The following is a 23,058-nucleotide window of genomic DNA, read 5'->3' as shown; positions in this document are numbered from 1 at the left end:
AAGGAGAATGTTGTTAGGCCAGTTTTCTATTCACTTATGAAACCAGGCGGTGTTCATGGCTGAAACGAACAGAACAATGAGAACCAAAGACGGTTAAGGGTTGATTGTGTGACATATGGCTGTCTAGGTATACACCAAAGTTTGACGGTTCAAAGATATCAAATCTACTGATTGATCGAGTATATTTGACATATGTTCACTACGGAAGGTTCAAAGGGAAACCTACTTATCCAGATGCGATTAATCCTTACTTGCGAATCACACACAGTTTTTCATGCATATTTGTTTCGGATAGCCATTCCCCATTCATATGGGGGATTGTTGGGTTTTGTTATTAATAACAAAAGAGGTGTGAATGACAAATGGTGGGAAAAGAAATGGAGGGAAGTGAAATTTTAAATTAATTCACTTTACTAATGAACTTTGTCCCTCATTGGAAAAAGGAAAGAAAAAATCTTTGTGTATATATAGAGATGCTCATCTTCTAGCTCTTAAAGAGTTAAGAAGAAGTGGTGCCTCGCGCCATCATCGTCGCTCGCTTGGCTTCGGCTTCGGATTTAGTCAATTGATATGATTGATGTATAATTTTTTGGACCAAATTTATTTTCCTTTTCCATTATTTAACATTTTCTTTTCTAAATATTTTTCGCATTGGAAGATCACAGAATCATTTTCGTGCGTTGGAAGATCGCGGAATTATTTTCGCGACCAACAGTTGAATAAACACCAAAACGTTCCATTCAATAACTGAATAGACACCTTATCAACGAACATGCACCTTTGCCCCTGTTGGGACTCAACTGTGTTGGCTATAAATAGAGAGGCTTAGCCTCATTTTCCACCACCGAAAAATATGAAATCTCTCCCCTCAATCTTCTGCATTGGTTTTTCAAACACAAAACGTAAGCACTGTGTGTGATTTGCTCCGCCATTTGAGTTTGCCTAAATTCTGTAATTTGAAGTGCTGCTATCACAGAATAGATATTTCGTTCTATTCTAGGAGGAATTAATCCGGAACCTTGGGCATTATGAGGGGATTAAATTCCTTAAGGAAACACAAGAAACTTGTGGGCTCGGAATTTTTTCTGCTTTTTTTTAAACTAACGTTTGTTGATTTACTGGTTTTGAATACAGTGTTCTAACACTCTTTTGCTTTGTGATGACCTGTGAGAAGTTTAGTCTCTTATTTACCGCTTGTTTGGATGGTTATTAGCCATTGTATCGTATTGTATTGTTATCCCAAAATAATATTTGTTTTGATTGTTCATTTAAAATTGATTGTATTGTATTGCTAAATACATTGTTCCGGAACAACTAAAAACCCCATTTTATGAAACAACTGATTTGGATTGGTAGGATCGTTTCCTATTTTTTTTCAATTATGCCCTTACTTATTACTCCATAATTCTATTTTATCATTTAATAATTTTTTATTTAAACTCCAAATCTCCAACCTATTGACCCACTTTGTCTTCTTTCATTGTTTCTAGAGTTGGTTTGCCCCGTTCTTTTTATCCAAATCTCCGTATGATTCTGTCACTTTCCATAATTTTTTTGGCTAATATTAGTTAATCCTTTTTTTCATGTTTTTGCTCTTGTTTCCAAGCTACGTAATCAATGATAAATTAGTAGAAAGATGTTTTCTTAAATTATTTTTATGTGTAATTCTTGATAAATTTTATTAAAAATAATTGGGGGTATTTTAGTGAACTTATCAGTTACAGTACAATACGATGCATTCAAACTAAACAACAAAAATGTTATTTAACAACAACAAACGATACAATCTACTCAAACATTGTATCCATAAAACGATACAATACAATACATTATAAAACAATGATTAATAATGATCCAAACATAGTGTTGAACCTTTTTTGGGGATTCCTTTGCCGTAGAGATTGGGATCCGTCTTCCATTGATGCCCTCAGATCCTTTGCTGCTGAGAATAATAAACAACAATTTCCTTGGAAGAAGCTGTACCAGCAAATCTATCAATTGGACACTGTCTACTGTAGCAGACTTGGAGCCCGTTTGGACATGAGATTTTTTCACTTTTTTCGAAAAAATTTCACTTTTTTCAAAATCATTGTTTGACCATAAAATTTTCAATTTTCACTTGAAGATAAATTTTAAAATTTTTCGAAAATTTGAAAAAATTCAAAAAGTTATTTTTCAAAATTTTCACTCAGATCAATAAAACTTCAAAACAAGCTAAATGTCCAAACACAATTCTAATTTTCAAATATCATTATTACTTGTTTTTTTTTTTTTTTTTATAATTTTGCAATTCTTATGTCCAAACGCCCACCTGGGGTGAGGTGAGGGAAGCAAAGAGAAGACGGGAAGGTGAAGGAGTGGGGTCTGTGGGGTTATTTTTATTTTTAGATAGGGGTTTTAGAGTCGGGTAACGGGGCACATAGGAGAGGGTTTGGGTATTTTATAATTGGGCATGGGTCAATTGAATCTGAAAGCGATACGTGGTCAGCCGTCTATTATTGGAACAAAGGGCAATTTTAAACAATATTCGACAGTTTTGACCCTTTTCTGTTTTGGTATTGCTTCGTCTCATTCTTTCCCTATTATTGGAACCATACCTCTTCAACTTTGACTTAATTGGGAAAGAGTGTTTCTGGAAATTGAATAGAAAATTCTGATCTTTGCTTCGTTGAATATGTTTCTCGATCTTGAACAGCTAGCTTTTTAATTATGAAACAAAACGATTGCTCTTTTGATTAGTACGTAATCTATCTGATATATAAATCACAGAAAGTTCAAATATTTGAATTTTTAGCTTTATTTCCCTATCATTCGTTAAAAGTTCTGATCTTTGCATCATATTTACTGATTTTTTATATTATAAATTGCATTCTTTGCACTGATTTGGGGTTCTTATCTTCTGTCAGTTGCAATAATTCCACACAAAATTCAAGTCTCTATTATGGATTTCTATTGTGAATTCGGATTGAGGCATGTTTTTTGTGCGTAATTTATGGTAGCTTAGTGATAGTTCTGCTGAAACTGTCTTTGTTATCATTTGGATGTAGGATGATTCTGATGCCCTTATAAAAAAAAATATATAAAATATGGACTACGTGATGCCCTTTTCAATAAAAAGAAAAAGGGATTTACTTATCAAAAAGAAAAAAAGAAAGACGGATGATGTGATGCCTCTTAATCGCTGTAGTAAGCATCAGAAGGTAATATGCTTTTAAACCCCTGGGTTTTTTTTTATGACCGAGATATTCGTATGGGGCTGACCCTTTGGACCAACCGCAACCTTTGGACCCTTTGGGCCCGCCCCTTTACCCTTTTCCACTTAAATACCAGGTTTTGCTTTGCATGGTGTGGGGCTTGAACCTACGACCTAAGACACAAATCCACCACCCTTTGCCGCAAACCCCCAGTTCTACCTTTAATATTCTTTTATTCCAGTCCTAGGCTAATGAATATATAAGGAGTTAGTATCTTTTTTCTTTCATGCAGAATCTTTTCAAGTGTGGGATTGACAACTTGCCTGATGAGTTGCTTATTGCCATTCTTTCCTGTCTTACCTTCCAAGAGGCAGCAAGGACCTGTATTCTCTCGCAGCGATGGAGATACTTATGGAAGTATACAACTTGCAGTATTCAGTTTTATAGTGAAGGCACATTGGATTTTGAGGCAGCAGAAAAGTTTATAAATTCGGTGAATGAAGGCTTAAAATTGCATCAGGGTGAATCTATTGAGCAGTTCAAAGTTGGTTTTGTCTATCCAAGTATTAGTTATCGCCCCAACAAGGATACTGAATTTGCAGTAGAAAGGCAACGCAAAGTCAACCATGATATTGATGGCTGGATTAATTTTGCAATGGAAAGCCAGGTCAAAGTATTTGAACTAAACATGGCGGCAGGTCCTCTTGACAGCACTGGACTTTGGAGGAATTATAGCATTCCTCATGTGCAAAAGCTGTTGTCGATTTCTGGCGAGGTTAAGTTGCTGAAAACATTGACTACTCTCAAATCTTTCCGATTTGTTAACATCCGAATAACACAGGAAGTTGTTGAATTTCTTTTGTCACACTGCCCTGTGTTGGAGCAAGTGTGTATTTCAGCCTCAAAGTCTCTGAAGCGTTTGAAAGTTGCTGGTTCGTTAACTAAGTTAAGGTCCATGGAAATATCAAATTGTGATTCTTTGAAGACTATGAAGGTTCATGCTCCAGGTCTTGTGTCTTTTACATACATTGGACGTGATATCAAAGCGCCTTTCAAGAAAGTTCCCCTCTTATCTGAGCTAACTATCGGAGGAGATTATGCTGGCTCTTTTATTTTTGATGATCACAAGCACTCAAGCTATTGTCGAAATCTGAAGAAGCTTAAACTGAAAGTGTCACAAAAGGTTGCAGGATAGGGGAGATTCCCAGTGAACATCCTCAACTGTACAATCTGAAAGAGTTGGAATTGGACATCACTTTAGAAGAGGATGATGGCCTTTGCTTCTTCGCATTCTTGACTAAGTGTTCTCCTCGGTTGTCCAGGTTAACCATCAAGGTAAAAGTTCTTGTCTCATATTCTTCTCCTTTATGCCATGCCATGCTCTTGGCTCTTGCCCTCTATGAGCTATATGACGAAAAGTCTTAAAGATGGTTAAGCTTAGGTGTTCTTTGAAATGATCTGCTGATTGTATAAACATTTTAAAACTCATCTAAAAGCTTAATATATTAGAGAATGCCTGCTCAATTGAAAAAGCGTATTCTTTTAAAAAAGAAGAAGATTAGATCTACTTAAGTATTTAGCCCGCGTAATAAGTAAGCAATGAGATAGGTACATAATTAATTGCTTTGGGATCGTGTTGTTCTACGAGCCGTTACTATCATAACACTAGTTGCATGTCAGATATCAACGAATACAAATTTTATTACTCCCAGTTTTATAGCAGTAATTAAAAGAATGAACGTAATCTTTGTGTAATCTTGTTCACTTATGAAGTAATCAAAGAAAGTATACCATGGCTGACTCTAAAATGTGGGATTTTGCCTTTATGATATTGCTTTACAAGAAAAAGAAAGATCATGTATGTTCACGCACCATCATCACTATTATGGTATGATGAGGAAGTCTAACCATACATTATTTACATAAAATGTTCGTGCAATAGTAAATAGCACTTAGTAAATTGAATGATAACAGAATCTGTTTTATTCGTGCATTATAGTCCTATACATGATATATTTGGGAGCTACCAAGAACACCATTTGAAGAGGGTTCAGAGAATGGATGACTGTCTTGGTATGTACTGTATGCAGTGCCACTGAGAAAGAGGATCCGATTCCAGTGCAGTTGAACTAATTGCATTCTTGATTGACAGGGTATTAGAATATGGAAGGAAAAAATGCTTTTTATAGTTCACTCAGTGTTTTGGAAAGCGAGAAGTGGAAAAAAGCGACGAGGCTTTGCTTCACTGAAGCAAGAAGCGTGAAGCGAAGCGCACATTTTTTTTCATGTGAAGCGCAATTTAATACATAACTAAAAAATATTAAATAGGCATAGATAAATGACCAAAAAGACATTGAAATATTTAATACCTAGCTTTTTAGCTTGATGCCATTGAATAAAAAGACAGAATTTACTACAATTACCAAAAAAAAAAAAAAAATAGAATAGTGAAAACAGAGAAAAAAATGCAGAACAGTCAACAGAGATTTTGAAAAAACAGAGCAGAACAGAGAAAAAAGAAGAGCAGAACATAGAAAATAACTCTTGGAAGTCGAAGAACTGACAAAAAAATAGAAAAGAAGAATAGAAAAAGAGAGAAGAGAAGAGAAGATAATAAAAGAGGAGTCGAGTGGAAGCAGGTAAAGCAGAGAAAAGAAGAAGAGGAAGAGAAGAGAAGAGAAGAAAGAGAAGAGAAACTTACCTCGAAAGAAGTCGCAACAGTCAAGTGAAGAGGAAGAGCAGTCCACTTGAAGCAGATTATTGGAAGAGAAGTCGCGTACAAGTGTATTTGAAATTTTTTAAAATAAAACCCTAGGCAGCCGTCGACCTTGCTTAAGTGAGCTTTTCTCGCTCGTGTCGCCTCTCACTTCTGGGCCTGAAGCATGTGCTTTTTAACTCATGCCTCGCTTTAGGACTAGAAAAGCACAAAGGTTGCGCCTCGCTTAAAGCGCAGAAGCGCTTGCTTTTAATAACACCGAGTTCACTTGCTGAGAGCTTGTTTGTTTCCCATTCCGTTTATTTTGGGGCGGGGAGGGGGGGGGGCATGACTATTTTCTGTTGTCTCAAAATTCTAGACAGAATCCAAAATTCTTCCTGGTGAAAAATTAAGGACTACCCAAAATTTAGGAACGACTCAGTCCCACTGAATTGCATGCTCTTAAGTGCAGTTTGGCAAAGCAGGATATATACACAGTTAGGCTTAACAACTACCATTGATGAGTAGTCAGACATATGTAGATTGAGATTGCGATGCATAGGTTAGATATTTCTCCTACCAAGTTTTCCTGAAATATTTCAGAATTTGAAATGATACTTGAGCAGAATTTAACATAAAAGTTGCATTTGCCACATTTAACTGCCATTTTCATAATGGACTCTCATGCTGTTTAAGCCTAACTACTATTATGCTATATTGATGATTAACATTATAAGGATGCATGCACCCAATGGTGTGGCCTAGTGTATAATGAAGTGGGTTGGGAATCTGAGGTCTCAGATTCAAATTCTAGCAGAGACACAGAAACACTAAGTGATTTCTTCCCGTGGAATTAGTCGAGGTGCGCGCAAGCTGGCCCAGATACCACAGTTATAAAATAAAAACATTATAAGGATGCATATATTCTTTATTGGCTTTGTCTTTGATTAATGCTTTCTGATAAACTGTCTAGGCCATCCAGGTAGAGTTGGTGTTAGTTTATCGTCTATTAGTGGAAAGTCGTTTTGGTGTATTTATTAAAATCAAACTTTGGTGTGTTTTGTTCCTGCCACCATTTCCTTTCCTTTTTTCGCCTCTCCTTTTTGGGCTCACTGTTGTCCGTTACATGTTTTGTAGAGTTAGTGTACAACAACAATGACCCATTAAAATTTCATTAGTGGGATTTGGAGAGGGTAGTGTGTACGCAAACCATTAGCTTTGTAGAGTTAGTGTATTCACTTGAAATTGATCCTCCCTTTCTTGGTTTAATGCGACTTAACGTTTTACTAATATGCCTATTTCTTTGTTTTGACAGGTATTTTTCCTTCCAGGCACGGAGAGACGTGTAAGCTAAATCCTATCTAGCTATTTTATAGAGTTCCCCCCCCACCCCCACCCCCCACCCCCCAAAAAAATGTTGCGGGAGTCCCTGACAGAAGCATGCGCTGCTGATCGTAATGCACAAGAAGCTACTAAGTTCTGTCACAAACGTCTTGAGGTGGTGAAGTTGGTTGGTTTTATTGGGTGTTCAAGTGATTGTAATCTTGCTTTACATTTGCTGCGAATTGCCCGATCTCTTAAGAAGATGATCATTGACACAGAGGGACACCCTAAGTGTGCATCCCTAGTGAAAAAGAAGGCAATCAGAGAGTGTGTTGAGCAGCTTAAAGCAAATTTACCTCCCGGTGCTGAATTGTCGACACATGGTCCTGGTTTTACGTAATTAGTAGACGTCCCCTATTGGTTTTAAATGTGCACATTTACTATGACTTCTTTATTTTGCTACTAACTTTTTCAATATTTTATAAGCAAATTTAGCGGATAGGTTATTTAAGTTGATGAATCTTCTGTCTTTTTAACATATGAAATTGTGTTGAACTTCTTCAGTTCTCAAGCTACTGCTAATTTTTATATCAAAATTGGCAGCATTTTGTAACTGGTCTTGAATCAATTAACATTTGGCAACGGCCGGGTTTTAGTTCAATCAACGAACTGTATCATATGACGAAGAGGAAATAGGATTTAACCTTATCTTTTTCCCTTTCCAAGCGTATAGCAAAATACAGACTGGATAACATGTGAAACCTTGTGCTAAAACAAACATTTCCTATTTGCACTCCTTTGTCTTACTCCATTATTTTTGTCACTCTAATAACTTGCAAGTTCTTTTCAACCAGTTAATCCATTTATTAAAGACAAATTAATCCCGGGCATGTTTTTTGCGTGTATACTATCTCGATGTATAATATAACTTTAAAACAATCATATACATGTATAAGTGTGATATAAGATAAACACTTAAAATATAGCTATAATTAGATATATGAAATATAGGTAAAATACAAAAGTAGACACTTAAAGTTGGCACCAGTTATTAAACAGACATCTCGTCCTTATAAAAGTGTGTCTCTTGAACACCTCTAATTGACATGGCAAATAAGTGTGTTTCAATTTTTCTAGGTTGCCACTGGAGTGAAAGGTTATAGGTTGTGATGCACATATCAAAAGACTTCAGGGTTAATTCTCAGTAGGGATGTGACACTCAATGAATCCGCCTCACTGGACAGTCAGAGGGAGAAGGCAATAACAGAAACAGATCGTGGTGTCAGTGATCGCATAGAGATAGAAATTGAATCTTCACTAACTCAGTCTAATAGTTCTAAAGTCGAGGAAACGGAGGAGGTGCAAAATATTGATCAAGATAGTATTGTAACAGGCAGAGAGAAGAGAGTGAAGTGATCAACCAACCGCAAATATTTGCAAACGTAGTTGATGTGAATCTTCTTGGATATACGAATCCTATAGGATTTGCTTCGGTGGTTGCAATGACCATTGATGCATTTGAGTGTTATAGCTATCCGAAAGCTATTCCGAGTACAGAATCAAATCGACAGATTAGTGTTGTCGCTGAAGAGATTGATTTTCTTAACAAGTTTAGGTGTTGCCTAGACTTGGTTGATGTGCACGGAAATGGGTAGAGCCTTTGCGAAGGCTGAGAACAAGGTAGAGAGACATTGTTCTTATTGATGAAGAGAATTCAAGCCAAAGGGAAGAATTGTTATTTGTGGCTTGAAATATTTACTTGTATTTTTAGGAAACCCATAATTCCTATAACTTTGGGAAAACCCATTTGTCCTAATAGATTTGGGAAAGGAAAACTTATTCTCCTTGTCAAATTGGGAAACCGTTCTATTATAGGTTTGTGACTATTTGAGATCTAAATATAGGGATTGTAGTCGGGGATTCTATAGATTGTATTGTTTTTTTCTTTTAGTGGATTAGGCTTAGCTGAGCCTTGTTAAATTCTTGTGTTGATTTGTATTCTCTATTTGCTTTGTGTGTGTGTGATTGTATGCTAATTAACTTACGATCTTCCGCAACAGATAATCTTAATTAACATGATATGATTTGGAACAAACCCACATAATTTTCCAGCTGTTAGGCCGAAATGGCACAAAAATACTCTTAATATGGTGTGATATTATCCGCTTTGGGCCAAGCTTGGACGATTTTCCCCAAAAAGCCTCACACTATTAAGAGATTCCAAAACCTTATATGTAGGTTCCTAATATTTTGAATTACCAATGTGAAATTTTGACTGCACACCCAACATGTTTCTTGATTTTAGAGACGGTCAAATCGCTTTATGTAAGGACCAACTTCATTCATATATATATATATAGAGAGAGAGAGAGAATAATAGAGTAACTAGTACTCGATCGGACTTAATTCACATGCAATAGAGGTGGAAGCCAGATATTCTATTTATATAAAACGAGTCTTCCACATTCATGGCCGCCTTCAGAGGCGGACCTACACTAGGGATTAAGGGGTCATGGGACTCCATTAGCCTAGAAAAAAATCCTGTATATATCTATTATAAATAGCTATATGTATAGTGAGGACCCCCATATATTTTCCTTGCCCCCTCAAAACAAGATAGTTGCGCTGTATGACTGGTAATAGCATCCTGTGCAACTTAGCTCTTGTCCTGGAATACCCGAGATCGAATCCATGTGCATATCATCTTCTACTTTTAATTTTTGTTTTTTTTTTTTGGGGGGGGGGGGGGGTTACTTTTTCTTAATATATTCACGATACTTACTACTCTTTTTTTGTTACGTTACTACTACTCCCTAAGTATTGATATATTTTATTCTTTTTCAAATTCACCTTGTTTAGAACTTTATCTTTCTTTAAAAGTTTTACCTCCTATTCATCTGGGAGAAAAATTTAAAGAGGTAAATCAAAGAACTAAGCATGATGGGGAAGTAAAACATATTATTTTTACAAGAATGAGAGTGAAGTTGGATCCATATAATTATCAATAAAGTTTACCTTTTGAAGATAGTAAAATGCAAAATAACTTGGACAATTTGATGCATGTTTTCCATATGGAAATTTACAAGTGGCTTATGATTTTCTATGCATCAGCAAGATATATATTTTCTCAATTTTAATTAGTGATACCTAAACATTTAACTGATTAACATCTAATTAGCTAGAATCAATTGAAATATTTTATACAAAAATTTACACATTAAAATTCAAACTTTGCACGGTTTACATATATTATGATTACAACGAGTTCAAGTAGGAGCGGATAATTTTATAGTATTACCAAATTAGTTATGTTAGTAAATATTAAATTTCTATTTTCTTGACATGTATCATAAACATTATGTTTTCAAAGAATTAGTACGTCAAACTTTGCCACCAGTAATTACCATATCTAAAAGCAGTGGTGTCCCAGCGTCACTCAAATTCTAGGTCCGCCTTTGGCCACCTTTATATATGTGGACCCTCTATTACATGCACCCAAAACATAAAATAGTACTAGTTAGACAAAGCAGATCTCTAACATAGCTCACACACGATGGTGTGTTTTATTATACTAAACGCTATGTTGGTGCAGCTTAATTAGAAGCGGTAGTGAGTAGGCTGGATGTTGCACATGCGGGGGAGGTAACGAGCTCTCTCTGACATGCGCTCTGCCTCTTGGCCGCGGCCGCCACGCTGCTGCGCCACCATTCTCCTGAGTGCCTCGCAGCGGCATTGAGTGTCCATGTTCCTCAATTCCTGGCAGCACTGCTGGAGATGCTGCTGTCCTTGGTTGCTCTCTTCGTCGTCTGTCCCGCCATAATATTGACGGCTTCTTGAAAGGTACATCCTACATCAGAGCCCATGGAATTAAAATTTATAGATTCTAAATTCTACCACAATCCATTTAATTTACTCATGAGTTTGAAATTTATTTTGAGTTACGCCATATCTGTCCCTGCCCGCAATTAGTGACTTAAGGTTACGGAAAATGTATACTGCTTTAATTCAATTAGCAAATGAATTTGAGGGTAGAACTATGTTGCTTTTAAGGCTCAACTTTCTGTCACAAATTTATATATTTACCTTATTCCAACAGTGTCTAAATTGAACTATTATATGTATGGATATTATTTCTTAAAATAATATATAAATATATTTACATACACAAAATTGTGTTTTACCTGCAGTGCGGTTCAACCTCTGCCTCTGGATCTGCTCTTGGCACCTTTGCGACCCCTGATTTTCGATGTCGTCCTCCGTCACAGTGGTGGTAACGGTGAAGGTGTTGGACTTGCAACAACTAACAAGCACAAGAGAAGAGCAGCAACAACTAAAAGCTTTGCCATGGCAGCGGATCTCTGCGGCGACTACTGGCAGTATAATTCTTGGTTTCTTCCGCGAGGAGAGTGGCTGAATGACTGGTTTATTTATTTAGTTACTTTATTTTGGTGATTGATAATTGCATGTTGAGCAATCCACATTTACTCTCGTTGTTCCTAAAATCAGTATTACATCTCATTTTCCTAAAGCCAAATGTAGTACTTCTTTGTCATTTTGATACATTAGAAGAATTTCAAGTTGCTATTATTTTAGGTGAATTTAATAGAGTATCTAAATTTCAACTTTTATAAAAGTAAATTATATATAATTCAATTGAACTCCACATAACTCTAAATAAACGTTGACAAATTAATTGGCAAAACGGAATATTAATATATTCTTTAATCACAAGTTCATAACTGATGTTTTATACTTCAATAAAACACAAGAGCGGGGTGATTTGTGTGGTGTTCAATTTTTCACGTGCATATATAATATAAGGACCTGGTTCTTCTATGTGTTCCTTATACTATTGTTGCGGAAAAATAAATGCAGAAAGTAAATGGAAAACACGTGGCTCAAAAGGTGAAAAAATCACGACCTACTAGCTAGTAGGATTTTTTCCAATACTTCACTAAATGACTGAGCCAAACACAACATTACAAAACTCTTGTAAATCTAAGAATTACCTCTAATCCTTTAAGGTAACCGCCTCAGACTGTTGCGAAAATTTCAAGTTAACTCTAACTTGAACAATACATTCAGAGTACCTAGTACAAATGCTTCTAGAAAAAGCTGAAAGGTACAACTCAAAAGCCCTACTACAATTGAACTAGAATAAAAGACAGACACTTGGAATTGGTTCTTCTATCTGGTTCATGTAGCTTCAGGTTGCACACTTGAATCACACAAGAATTGCTTGCAAAATGCCTTGCTATTTTGCTCTCAACTCTTGTTGAACTTCAGCGCTTGTGAGTACCTGTAAAATGAAAACATCCTAAAATATATAGAATAGTAGAATAAGATTAACTAGAGTTCTAATGCTTTACTCTTCCATGGCGGAAGAGTTCTATCTGGTTCATGTAGCTTCAGGTCGCACACTTAAATCACACATGAATTGCTTGCAAAATGCCTTGCTATTTTGCTCTCAACTCTTGTTTAACTTCAGCGTTTGTGCGTACCTATAAAATGAAAACATCCTGAAATATACAGAGTAGTAGAATAAGATTAACTAGGGTTCTAATGCTTTACTCTTCCATGGCGGAAGAGTTCTAGTTATCTTTAACTTCCAACTCCTCCCTTATCTAGGATAGAGTTTTCTTCGAGTAAGGTGTCCTGCTCCTTATCAGTTATGCAACCTTTTCGTTCCGGAGATATCAGATATAACTACTTAAGCTTATCTCCTTCACGTGCATGCTTTGAGCTTGAATCTGCCCGTGTCTGTGTACACTATATATGGACCTGGTTCATACTTAAGTTCCTTTGTCAATCATCAAAACAAACTTACTTAGGCCAACAAATTCCCAATTTTTGATGATGACAAACTCTATGCTTTTCATAAGCATGCGACATGTTTTAACATAACTCAACAGCAACACAATGTTAGAACGCTTTCCATTTTAAAGTCACAAATCATCCAGGACTAAGTTCATCAGGTTTAAACATCACGGTCCAAAGTAAAAAGCTCGTCCTATCTTCTCTCTTTTGGCATCATCGAAAAGTTGCATAATTACATTAGATAACAAATTTTATTAGATCTTACTCATGGCCACTAGGGCTACTTCAAATACAATCATGATTCAATTTTCTCTTTATCAATCTAAGGATATTAGCCATCTAAGAAATATCAACAAACAATTAGAGTAAAATTAGTTGATTAGCATTGATAATAGTCATCCACAAAACATATAAGGAAATAGCAGTACTGCATCATGAGCAAAAAGAACAAAAAAATTCCATTCAAGTCACTGGTTTTCTAATTAGGCTAGGAAGGACCAGGTTCTTGGTTTCTAGACTGAAGCAGTTTCAACATATCATGAAGAATGTCTTAATTTTTCTCCTTTTCCTTTGCAAGCTCAGTCTAGAGAGCATCCTTCTCAGTTTCTACTTTAGCTAGCCTCTTCTTCAACCTCTCAATCTCAGCATCCTTAGCCCCAACTCTTCTACACCAAGGCTCTCATTATGTTCTTCACAAGCACCTTCTTAGATGAACTAGGTTCTTTGAGAGCAGTATGGACTTCGTAGTCACATGCAGTCAAGGGGGTTGGCCCTAAAGTGATATTTGCTTGTACTAACATCCATTTCTTGAGGGGTAACTTGAAGTGAGAAAGCAGATTAGTGAGAATGAAACTATAGGATATGGAATGAGTTTTGGTGCCAGTTAGAACCCTATCAAGGAGCTGGATGAAAAACCCAGGCCAATTGATCGGCCTTCTACTATCCAGGAATCATAAGGACCAAATCCATGAAGGTGGCAATGTGGCTTCTTTCATTCCTGGGCAACACGACCTTGCTGACAAATTAAAAAAGCATTGTGTGGGCAGGCTTCATCTCACATTTATACACAGGCTTGGACTGTAGCTCTTCGTTATTGTTAGCAAATCCTTGTAATGGTAAGGGAAGTGGGGAGGTTTTCTAGTCTTGGCCATTTCAACTTTGTGTAATCATTGTACCCTTCAGCAGGTACTCCTAGAATCTATCCTAATTCCTTGTCGTTAAAGCTCACAGTTACCCCATTCACTACACTGGTGACCCTGCCATTTTTGATTTTACAATTTGCCATGAACTCCACAATCTCAGTTCTGGCAAGTCTTCCTTCCATTTGAAGGATCATATCCTTCCATCCCTGAAGTTGTAGTTTTTCCAATAGCATCACCATGCCTTCCTCCTCCAAGTCCCTGAGGAGTCTACCTTTCAAGATGATTCTTTTCCCAAACTTAACCATCTTGTCCTGTTCTTCATCAGTTTACTCTTCTTATTCAATTTTTTCTTCCTCCACTACTTGTACGTTCCTTGATTTTCTAGCAAATCTGGTTCTCGTTGCCAAGGTAGAAGGCTCTGCATCAACAATATTTGAAGGTGACTTCTTGTTGGAAGTCTTTCTTTTCTTTGCCTTTGAAGTCACAACCTCCACCTCCTCTGCCTTGTCTTCATCATGAAGAACTAGGTCCATCTCTTCAATTTCAATTGACTCAACACGCTCACTCGCTTTCTTCTTCTCTTTTGCAACATCTTTTCTTTTACTCTTTGCTAAGCCTTTTTCCAGTTTAGCCTCACTCTACTTCTTCTGACTCCTTGTAACTCTTCCTCCTATAGGAGGAGTCTCTACAGGGTTAGAAGAGGCAGCATCTCTCTTCTTATTTTCCCTAGCAGTTCCAGGGATTTTAACTCCTAAGATTTTCTTCTTTTTCGGATTGTAGCTATCAGACACTCGCTTTAGTAGGTTTTTAAGGGGTTCATGCACAGATGCATCAGGTTCTTGAAACCTCTTCCTCAACCTAACCAGCTCTTAGCTTCACTTGCATCTGCAGACCCACTACCCCTTCTTCTCTCCAACTTTCTTTCTCCTCAGTAGCATTCGCACTCCACAACACCATAGCCCCTGTCTCCTCAGTCAACTCAGCATGAGTAGGTGAAGATTTAGAAATTTCTTCTTTTCCCTTTCCTCTCACATCACCTTGAGCACCCCACTCTCTTTTCTTTTTTCTTTTTATTTCTACCACTAATTTTTCTAGATTCAGTGATTTCAACCCCAACAATAGTTCCAACCAAAACAAATTTGTTCTCCAGATTCTCAGCAACTCAAGAAATTGTATTAGACACAATCTTAGAACCAGAAATTAGCTGATCTGTTTCAGATGAAACAATTTTTTCCTCTTCAATTGTAGACTTAAATAATTCTTCAAATTTTTGGGGTTCTTCTTCCTGGATTGCTCATTAATTTTCTTAATTTTTTCTCCTCTAGTGACTACTTTACGAGAAAGCATCTTGAATCTTCCTTTCTTAGAGGTGGGTATGGTTGAAGGTGTGATAGATGGTGTAGTTGATGATTCTTTGGGTGATGATGAGGGATTTTTATAAAAGTTTGCCATTGATGTGTGTAGATGTGTATATAGAAGAGATGAGAGTACGTGTGTATAGAAGAGATAAGAATAGATAGAGAGAATTGTTTGGCGGCTGAAAATTAGAAGTGAGAAAATGGATTAGGCAAAATCAATTTAAAGACGGAGAGTTTAATTAGGTAACTGTAGCTTTTTAGAAGCCTAGAAGTTTAATCAAATTGGGAAAGTCAGTTTGAAAAGACATTGGAGTTTTCCCTGGAATCTGGGCAATTATGGTGTGTGGGACTCCTTTTGGTGCAACTGGTTCGTTTGTAACGGATAAGATCTGAGGAAGATTGAGATCAAATGGGGCTCTTTTTTTATCATGATCCAATTACAATTATTTCAGAATATGCGGAGTGGATAATGCATACAATGTAATCTTGATGAACCAGGTTCTTCACTGAGAATTCTCTTGTGTAAGTTTGAAATTTTCTAAGAAAATAGAGATAATATCATTAGAGATTAATGAGACATTTTAGCACATGGCACAATAATATACCAGTGAAAGTATGAAACTAAGCAAAATCTAATCTAATTATTTATAAAAATTAACAAACTATCTAACCAAACATTGAGTTAGAACTAGCTCCTTTTAGGTGATCTTAATCATCCCTAATTCTAACATGTTGCTTTCAAAGTGATCTCTACTTAGACCTTTTTTTAAGATGTTATCTATTTGCTTATTAGTAGCACAAAATTTCACACTGATCAAACCCTTTTCATAATTGTACCACAAAAAATGGCGCCTAACATCTATGTGCTTAGTTCTTTTATAATGAATCATGTTCTTGGTCATATTAATTGCTCTGGTGTTATCACAAAAGATAGGGATACGACCTATATCAATTCCAAAGTCCATTAATTGTTGTTTGATCCATAAAAATTGAGAACAACATGAGGCAATAACAACATACTCAACTTTAAAGTAGATAAAGCCACAAAATTTTGCTTTTTGGTGGCCCAAGATACAAGACATGAGCCAAGAAAATGTACCAATACCTGAGGTAATTTTTCTATCCACAAGAAAACCTACATAATCAGCATCAACATATCCCACTAAGTTTGATTTACTACCTTTTGGATACCATATACAAAGGTCAGTGGTACCTTTTAGGTATCTCAAGATCCTCTTGACTGCAGTCTGGTGAGACTCTTTTGGATTTGTGTGAAACCTAGTGTCACACCTCCTTTTTATTACCTCCGTAAGGGTATAAAAGAGTTTTTCCAATTTAAGTGACAATCGAAACGAGATTTATTTATTTAAAGATTCAAAGTCACCACTTGGGATAATTTTATGGTGTCCCAAGTCACCGGTTCAAATCCCGAATCGAGGAAAGATTGACTCTGTATTATAGTCCGCGAACACAGAAATCTAAGTAAGGAATTCTGTTAACCCGAGAGAAGGTGTTAGGCCTTCCCGGATTCCGTGGTTCTAGCACGGTCGCTCAACTGTTATAATTAGCTTATTACCTGATTTTAATACATGTTTTAGCCTATGGGTCAATTTCAACTTTATAACCGCTTTCAATTAATTTCAAGGAAAATTCAACGTCACATAAAATATGTTTTGAACCGCTTCACATAAATACACCCGCAGTCCGCGACATATTTCATACAACGTTGTTAGGATTTGGATTTGGGGCACATAAATGCGCACCCGAGTTTAGGAAGGTAAATTATTAAAATAAACGCGCTTAAAGCAACTATGCGTTTGCAACTTTGCGAGGGCATGGAAATTCTACTATGTGGCACACCTCGGATTCTAAGGATCAAAACAAGATTAATTAAATGAGGGCCATGCAATTGTCATTTTTGTTTGGCACGGCTCACCTCGAATCATTCTAATTAAAGGATTTCAAAATTAACTCATGAGGGACATAAATTGTTGTTGGTTTTGAGTGGCACACCTCAACTAATCAAGGATCCATTAATGAAATAAGGCTAAAGAAATAACATTTACTTTAGAACCTCGGCTGAACTCAAACATGGGTCAAAGTTAAGACTAAGTAAAGTCTATTCCCTTTTAAGTTTTCTGAATTTGGGCTTGGCCTAATGTAAGGCTCAATGACTCAGTAAAAGTCATCAAGGACGCGAAGTGTTAGGTTCCATAACAGATCCTACCTGGGCTCAAGCGGAGAGCCCAATTTCCATGGGGCAATGCTCGAATTGGATATCAAAGAGGTCATGTTCCAAACCCGGGTAACAGCAGAAAGCAATTCAGATTTGGAAAACGTAGTGACAAGAGAATCCAAACATCACAAATCCATGAACTTGATATTGAACAAGCTCAACAGTTAAACTAATAATTACTAGACATAGAAGCAATGATTGGAATTAAACAAACAATTATTCTAAACCATTTTTCGAGTTCCAACACATTCATGCGCTAATTAATGAAACATTATGAGTTGGCAACTACTGAAACTTATGAGACTAAATAAACATGCTCATTTCTGAATCTTTACATTCAAATCAATTAGAAAAACAGTTCGATTTCTCTACTACCTCTAAACTAATACATCCACATGCTCTTTGACGGTGCATCAAATATCTTCATGATTGCTTTTAATATCTTTGAGAGTAGTTCAAACATAAGCTATATTATCAATGTATTACCACCTATTTTATCAAAAGCTAATGCAAATTCAAAATAAATCTAATTTAATCGAGTCTTCCAAAAATAAATTTTCATGATCCTAAATCCAATACAACCATGTGGATTCAGTTACTCGAATGGAGACTAAACAGAATACAATAAGAAACATAAAATGAAACACAAGGAGAAATCTGAAGCCATGCTTTTAATTCTTCTTCCCATCTCAAAAAATGAGATTTACATCATAAAAGGTTCAGAAATGCACCTGGAAATGAAAAGGAAAAGGGGTGAAGACGCAGAACAACAACAACGCAATAATCAGAGAAATGGACAGTAACAGTAGTAGCAGAACTCGAAAACCAAGTCTAATAACACAGTAATCCCAACAACAAAACCTCAAACACCAAGCTCTAAGACCACAGATTCATGCCATTTAATTCTAGGTGAATCGGAAATATTCAATAATTGAAAACTTTAGAGATTATTGAAGAAAACTCAATGAAACAGTAGAACAGTTAGCCGATTTTATGTATATTTTATCTCTTCCCCCTGACTTGAATAACAAGTCTCTGTGCCTTTATAGGCAAGGCATTAGGGCAGCCTCAAAGAATTGAAATTTTGCAATTAGACCCTTTTTACATTTTCAATATAGCTTAGATATCCCTAGGTAATTATCAGATTTTCCCCTTCAGTCCCTATCCCAGCTTCTAGGAAGCTTCCATTTCAGTTATACAAAGATTCCCCTAAGCGGACTACCCAAATTACCCCCCATACCCCTATTTTTACTTTAGTCTGCCAGCCCAGAATGGGTCCACTTGGACCCAAAGGCTCAAACAAGTTAATTCTGGCAAGACCTGGGCTGAACCCTTTCCTTAGGCCCAGGTCCAACCCTGCCAGTCATGAGAAATAAGAAAACAAGAGAAATAATTTGGACTCCCAGACAAAAATGTGAACAAAACTCATCACGGCCTAAAAATAAAACAAATGAAATTTAAACCCACAGTAATTTACCCGTTAATGCAGAATTAAACTAAATTATCACATTACTTTAATTAAGTTAAATCAAAAAGCTAAATTAAGACCGTGAATCAAGCCATTTAACAAAAAGGTAACAAACAAAACACAATCAACGACTAAACCTAGAATAGAACAACTGAAGAGAACAGATGGACGGGGCTTGGCCCAAAATTTGGTCGACTTTTGACTGAATTAACCCAGGAGAAGAAGAAAAGAGATAGAAAGAAAGCAAAAGGAAAGAATAAACTTACCGACTTGGCTCGAACTTGACTGACCTTGATTCGATCTCCAAATGGCGTCACTCGCTTGTTCTTTGCCAAGAACAAACGAACAATGTAATTTTGAGAGCAAATCGACTTTGAACACTGAGGAAACGTTGGAGGAAGATCCTTGCCTACATAACTCTGACTTGGCTTCTAAAGCTTGAACCCTAATTTTGAGATTCGATGAGTTCTAGCCTCATTCAAAAGGTGCAAAGTGGGGGTTTGGAAAGAGGGTAATGAGGGGGTCATGGGGTGTTATTTTGATGGTGGTTGGAGGTGGCGCCGCCACCCTAAAACGATGGAGAGATCAGAGGCGGCGCTAGGGTTCTTTAAGATGAGGAAGATGAAGTGAGAAAGGAAATTTGAGAACTGACCTGGTCTCCAAGGATTTCGGACATTTTTATGTGTTTGGGGAAGGGCCTTGATGGTCGTTCGATGGAAGGAAATGGAAGGCTCAGATTGAGCTAGAGTTGGCAACTCCAAACGACGTCGTTTGAATTATTGACGGGGCAGACCATGTGAGGGAACGGGTTTGGGCCTGTTCGGTCGGGTTTGGTAATGTAAAAAAGGAATTTGGTTTGGGCTTGGGGAATTTCGAGTTTTGGCCCAAAAATCCAAATCCTTTCAATTCTTTACTTTTCTTTTCAATTCATTTTTCTTCAAAATTCTTTTCTCTTTTTTTTTTCTCTTTTTTTTTTTCAAAATTAAAATTAAAACCTAAATTAAATCCTAAAACTAAATTGACCAATCAAAAACACTAATCAAACCTAAATACTAATTATCATAACTAATTAAAAATTAAATTTAAGGAAAATCTACCAAAATTCAAAACTAAAATTAAAAAGTGCAGAGATAAATTATTTTTTGTGAACTTTTCCATTTCTTAAAACAACTAATTTGCTAATTAATCTAAAAAATGTAAAATCCTAAATGCAAATGCAATATATATTTTGGTACTTTTCCTTAATTAAATAAATAAACATGCATAGACAAATGCAAACAATTGACAAAACATGCCACAAAAATCCACAAAATTGCAAACAATGAAAAAAATTATTTTGTTTTGAATTTGTGGGAGTAATTCATATAGGGAAAAAATCACGTGCTCACAGTTGCCCCTCTTTGCTCGGAAACACGAAGAGTTTTCGTGCAAAGATAAAGTGAGCGGATATGAGCGATTTTTGCCCGTTTGAATACTCCGTGGGAAGCATTTTTTTTTGAAAAATTTGACCGCACCATGCCTCCGAGGTTGCCTACATATCCTTGTCTATAAAGGAATCAGGTCAGTGTAGTTCGGGAAGTTTTGGTAGCTGGGACTACCATGAAGCTGATGATTTCACTGTTGTTGTTGTTGTTGTTGTTGCTACTGTTGAATGAACCCCTTATTACACCATGTCAAAATACAAAGAAGATAGACTAAACTATGACCTATTACAAAATCCTGTCTGTATCCTCAAACTTGATCTTGTGGTTCTTGTTGCCTCGTTGACTTGTATTCTCCCGGTAAAGTCCCTTTGTTGCCGATTTGAATTGTAATATGAGATGCTTTCCCTTTTCTCCAGGTGGACGCCTGATTACTGAACTTTGAACTGTATTCCCGTGCTTTCCAAGTGGGCTCCTGACTGCTGAACTTGAACTGAATTCCCGTGCTCTCCAGGTGGGCGTCTGACTGCTGAACTTGAATTGTATTCTCGTGCTCTCCAGGTGGGCGCCTGACTGCCGAACTTGAATTGTATTCCCGTGCTCTCTAGGTGGGCGCCTGACTGCTGAACTTGAACTATATTCCCGTGCTCTCTAGGTGGGCGCCTGACTGCTCATCTTGAACTGTATTCCCGTGCTCTCCAGGTGGGCGCCTGACTGCTCATCTTGAATTGTATTCCCGTGCTCTCCAGGTGGGCGCCTGACTGCTGAACTTGAACTGTATTCCCGTGCCCTCCAGGTGGGCGCCTGACTGCTGAACTTGAATTATATTCCCGTGCTCTCCAGGTCGGCGCCTGACTGCTAAACTTAAACTGTATTCCCGTGCTCTTCAGGTGGGCACCTGATTGCCGAACTTGAATTGTATTCCCGTGCTCTCCATGTGGGTGCCTGATTTCAATAAAAATAGACAAAACCATTTTGTTCGCCTGCTTGATCATTTTGTTCTCAACGGTGATGACCCTTTTCTTCAACCCCGCAACCTCATTGTCGTATTTCTCTTTTAACTGTTTAACCAGGCGCGCTCGTTCTTCTGCATTCTTAGCCAATTTTGTTCGAGCTCTGGCTAGTTCACCCTCTGCTTTGTTCAAATAAAAACCATACTCATCCACCTTCTGCCTAAGGTTATTTATAAGTTTTTCATCGGGATTTTCAGCTGTTGTTTTCGTTTCTCGAATCTGGGCTCGAAGGGCCTCATTTTCTTTGGCTAGCTTTTTCTTTTCACCCTCATCCACCGTGGCTTGCAAACCATTCTCGAATTGGAGATCCTTGACTTGCTTTTCCAGCTTTCTTATTGTGGCCCTGTACTCATTCTCCTTGGCCAACCAAGCCCACTGTTCTTGCGACGCCTCAACGAGTTCCTGAATGTAAGGCTTTTTGGCTGGTTTTTCCTGTTCGGCCCTTGCACTATTCTTCTTTCTATACCAGGCAAGATAGGCGGGTGAGATCTCGCCTCTAGATAGGTCATGCACTCGAGTGTTCACTGTCAAATACTGGCACTCGTTCCAAATAGAACGAACTGTTTCTTCATGAAATTGGCCGTCAGAGCTAACCTCGACTGCATAAACACTAAGGTCTTCATCTGGGTGCATAACCTGACACCTTCCCAACTTTCTCATCACCCTGTATAGAGCGTAAGGCTAAATGCCTTGAAGACCCATTAGGAGGAAGTAAGGACCATTGGTGGGCATATACACAATTTCTTCAACAGGAAGCCAACCTAGTGTCCATTCTATTTGCCCCGCAGTGATGGAGCGAAGGCGGGATACCCAATCTTGAAACCCCTCTGGGAACTTTAACCCTGAAATCCTTGTGTCGAACTCTTCAATGCAACTTTTCTCTACGGACCCATAACTCATATACTGAGGGTGGTGACACAGGTGTTCGATCATCCACATTTATAGTAGCAAATTGCATCCCTCGAAGAAATCTGCCCCAGCTTTACAAGCTGTGAGAGCTCGGTATATCTCGGATACTATCATAGGGGCAAGGGTGCTCTTGGCGTTGGTAATCAAGACTTTGACAACTCCAGCCACCCGCAAATCGATATTCCCATCTTTCCAGGGAAACACTACGAGGCCTAAGAAAGCTACCATAAAAGCGAAACACCTATACTCATCCCATTTTGCTCGGTTCCCTTTGCTACAAACCCCGCTTTTTGGGTTGTTGAATCCTCCTACATGCCCTTACCTTTGGTATATAAAATGTAGAGTGGAAAAACCATCCTCCAACTCGGAGTACGGGACTCCCTTGCTTATTTTTAGCAAATCCATGAATTTGTGAGGGTTAACGACTCTTGGAGCGATTAGATACTTCTGCCTCAGACCTTCAGTACTTCCCATATAACCTG

The 23,058-nt window shown here is 37.4% G+C and overlaps 2 protein-coding genes across 2 annotated transcripts; one reads left to right on the top strand and one right to left on the bottom strand.

Moving 5' to 3' along the window:
• The first annotated feature begins 2,625 nt into the window (after nt 1-2,625).
• On the top strand, nt 2,626-7,762 carry LOC104216508 (F-box/LRR-repeat protein At3g03360-like). The gene is made up of 3 exons (XM_070150793.1): nt 2,626-3,200; nt 3,487-4,529; nt 7,205-7,762. Exons 1-2 carry the CDS (start codon nt 3,087-3,089, stop codon nt 4,387-4,389), a joined length of 1,017 nt encoding a protein of 338 aa, XP_070006894.1. The 5' UTR covers nt 2,626-3,086; the 3' UTR covers nt 4,390-4,529; nt 7,205-7,762.
• A 6,744-nt stretch (nt 7,763-14,506) lies between these two features.
• LOC138873336 (uncharacterized) lies at nt 14,507-22,327 on the bottom strand. The gene is made up of 3 exons (XM_070151794.1): nt 21,553-22,327; nt 15,035-15,262; nt 14,507-14,787 (listed from the first exon to the last, which is right to left on the bottom strand). The coding sequence occupies exons 1-3, from the start codon at nt 22,325-22,327 to the stop codon at nt 14,507-14,509; spliced, it is 1,284 nt and encodes a 427-aa protein (XP_070007895.1).
• Between the last annotated feature and the right edge of the window lie 731 nt (nt 22,328-23,058).

Source organism: Nicotiana sylvestris, chromosome 7 (genome assembly GCF_000393655.2).
Source record: "Nicotiana sylvestris chromosome 7, ASM39365v2, whole genome shotgun sequence".
NCBI lineage: Eukaryota > Viridiplantae > Streptophyta > Magnoliopsida > Solanales > Solanaceae > Nicotiana > Nicotiana sylvestris.
The sequence above is the reverse complement of the archived record's forward strand: the minus strand, read 5'-3'. Positions and strand labels throughout refer to the sequence as shown.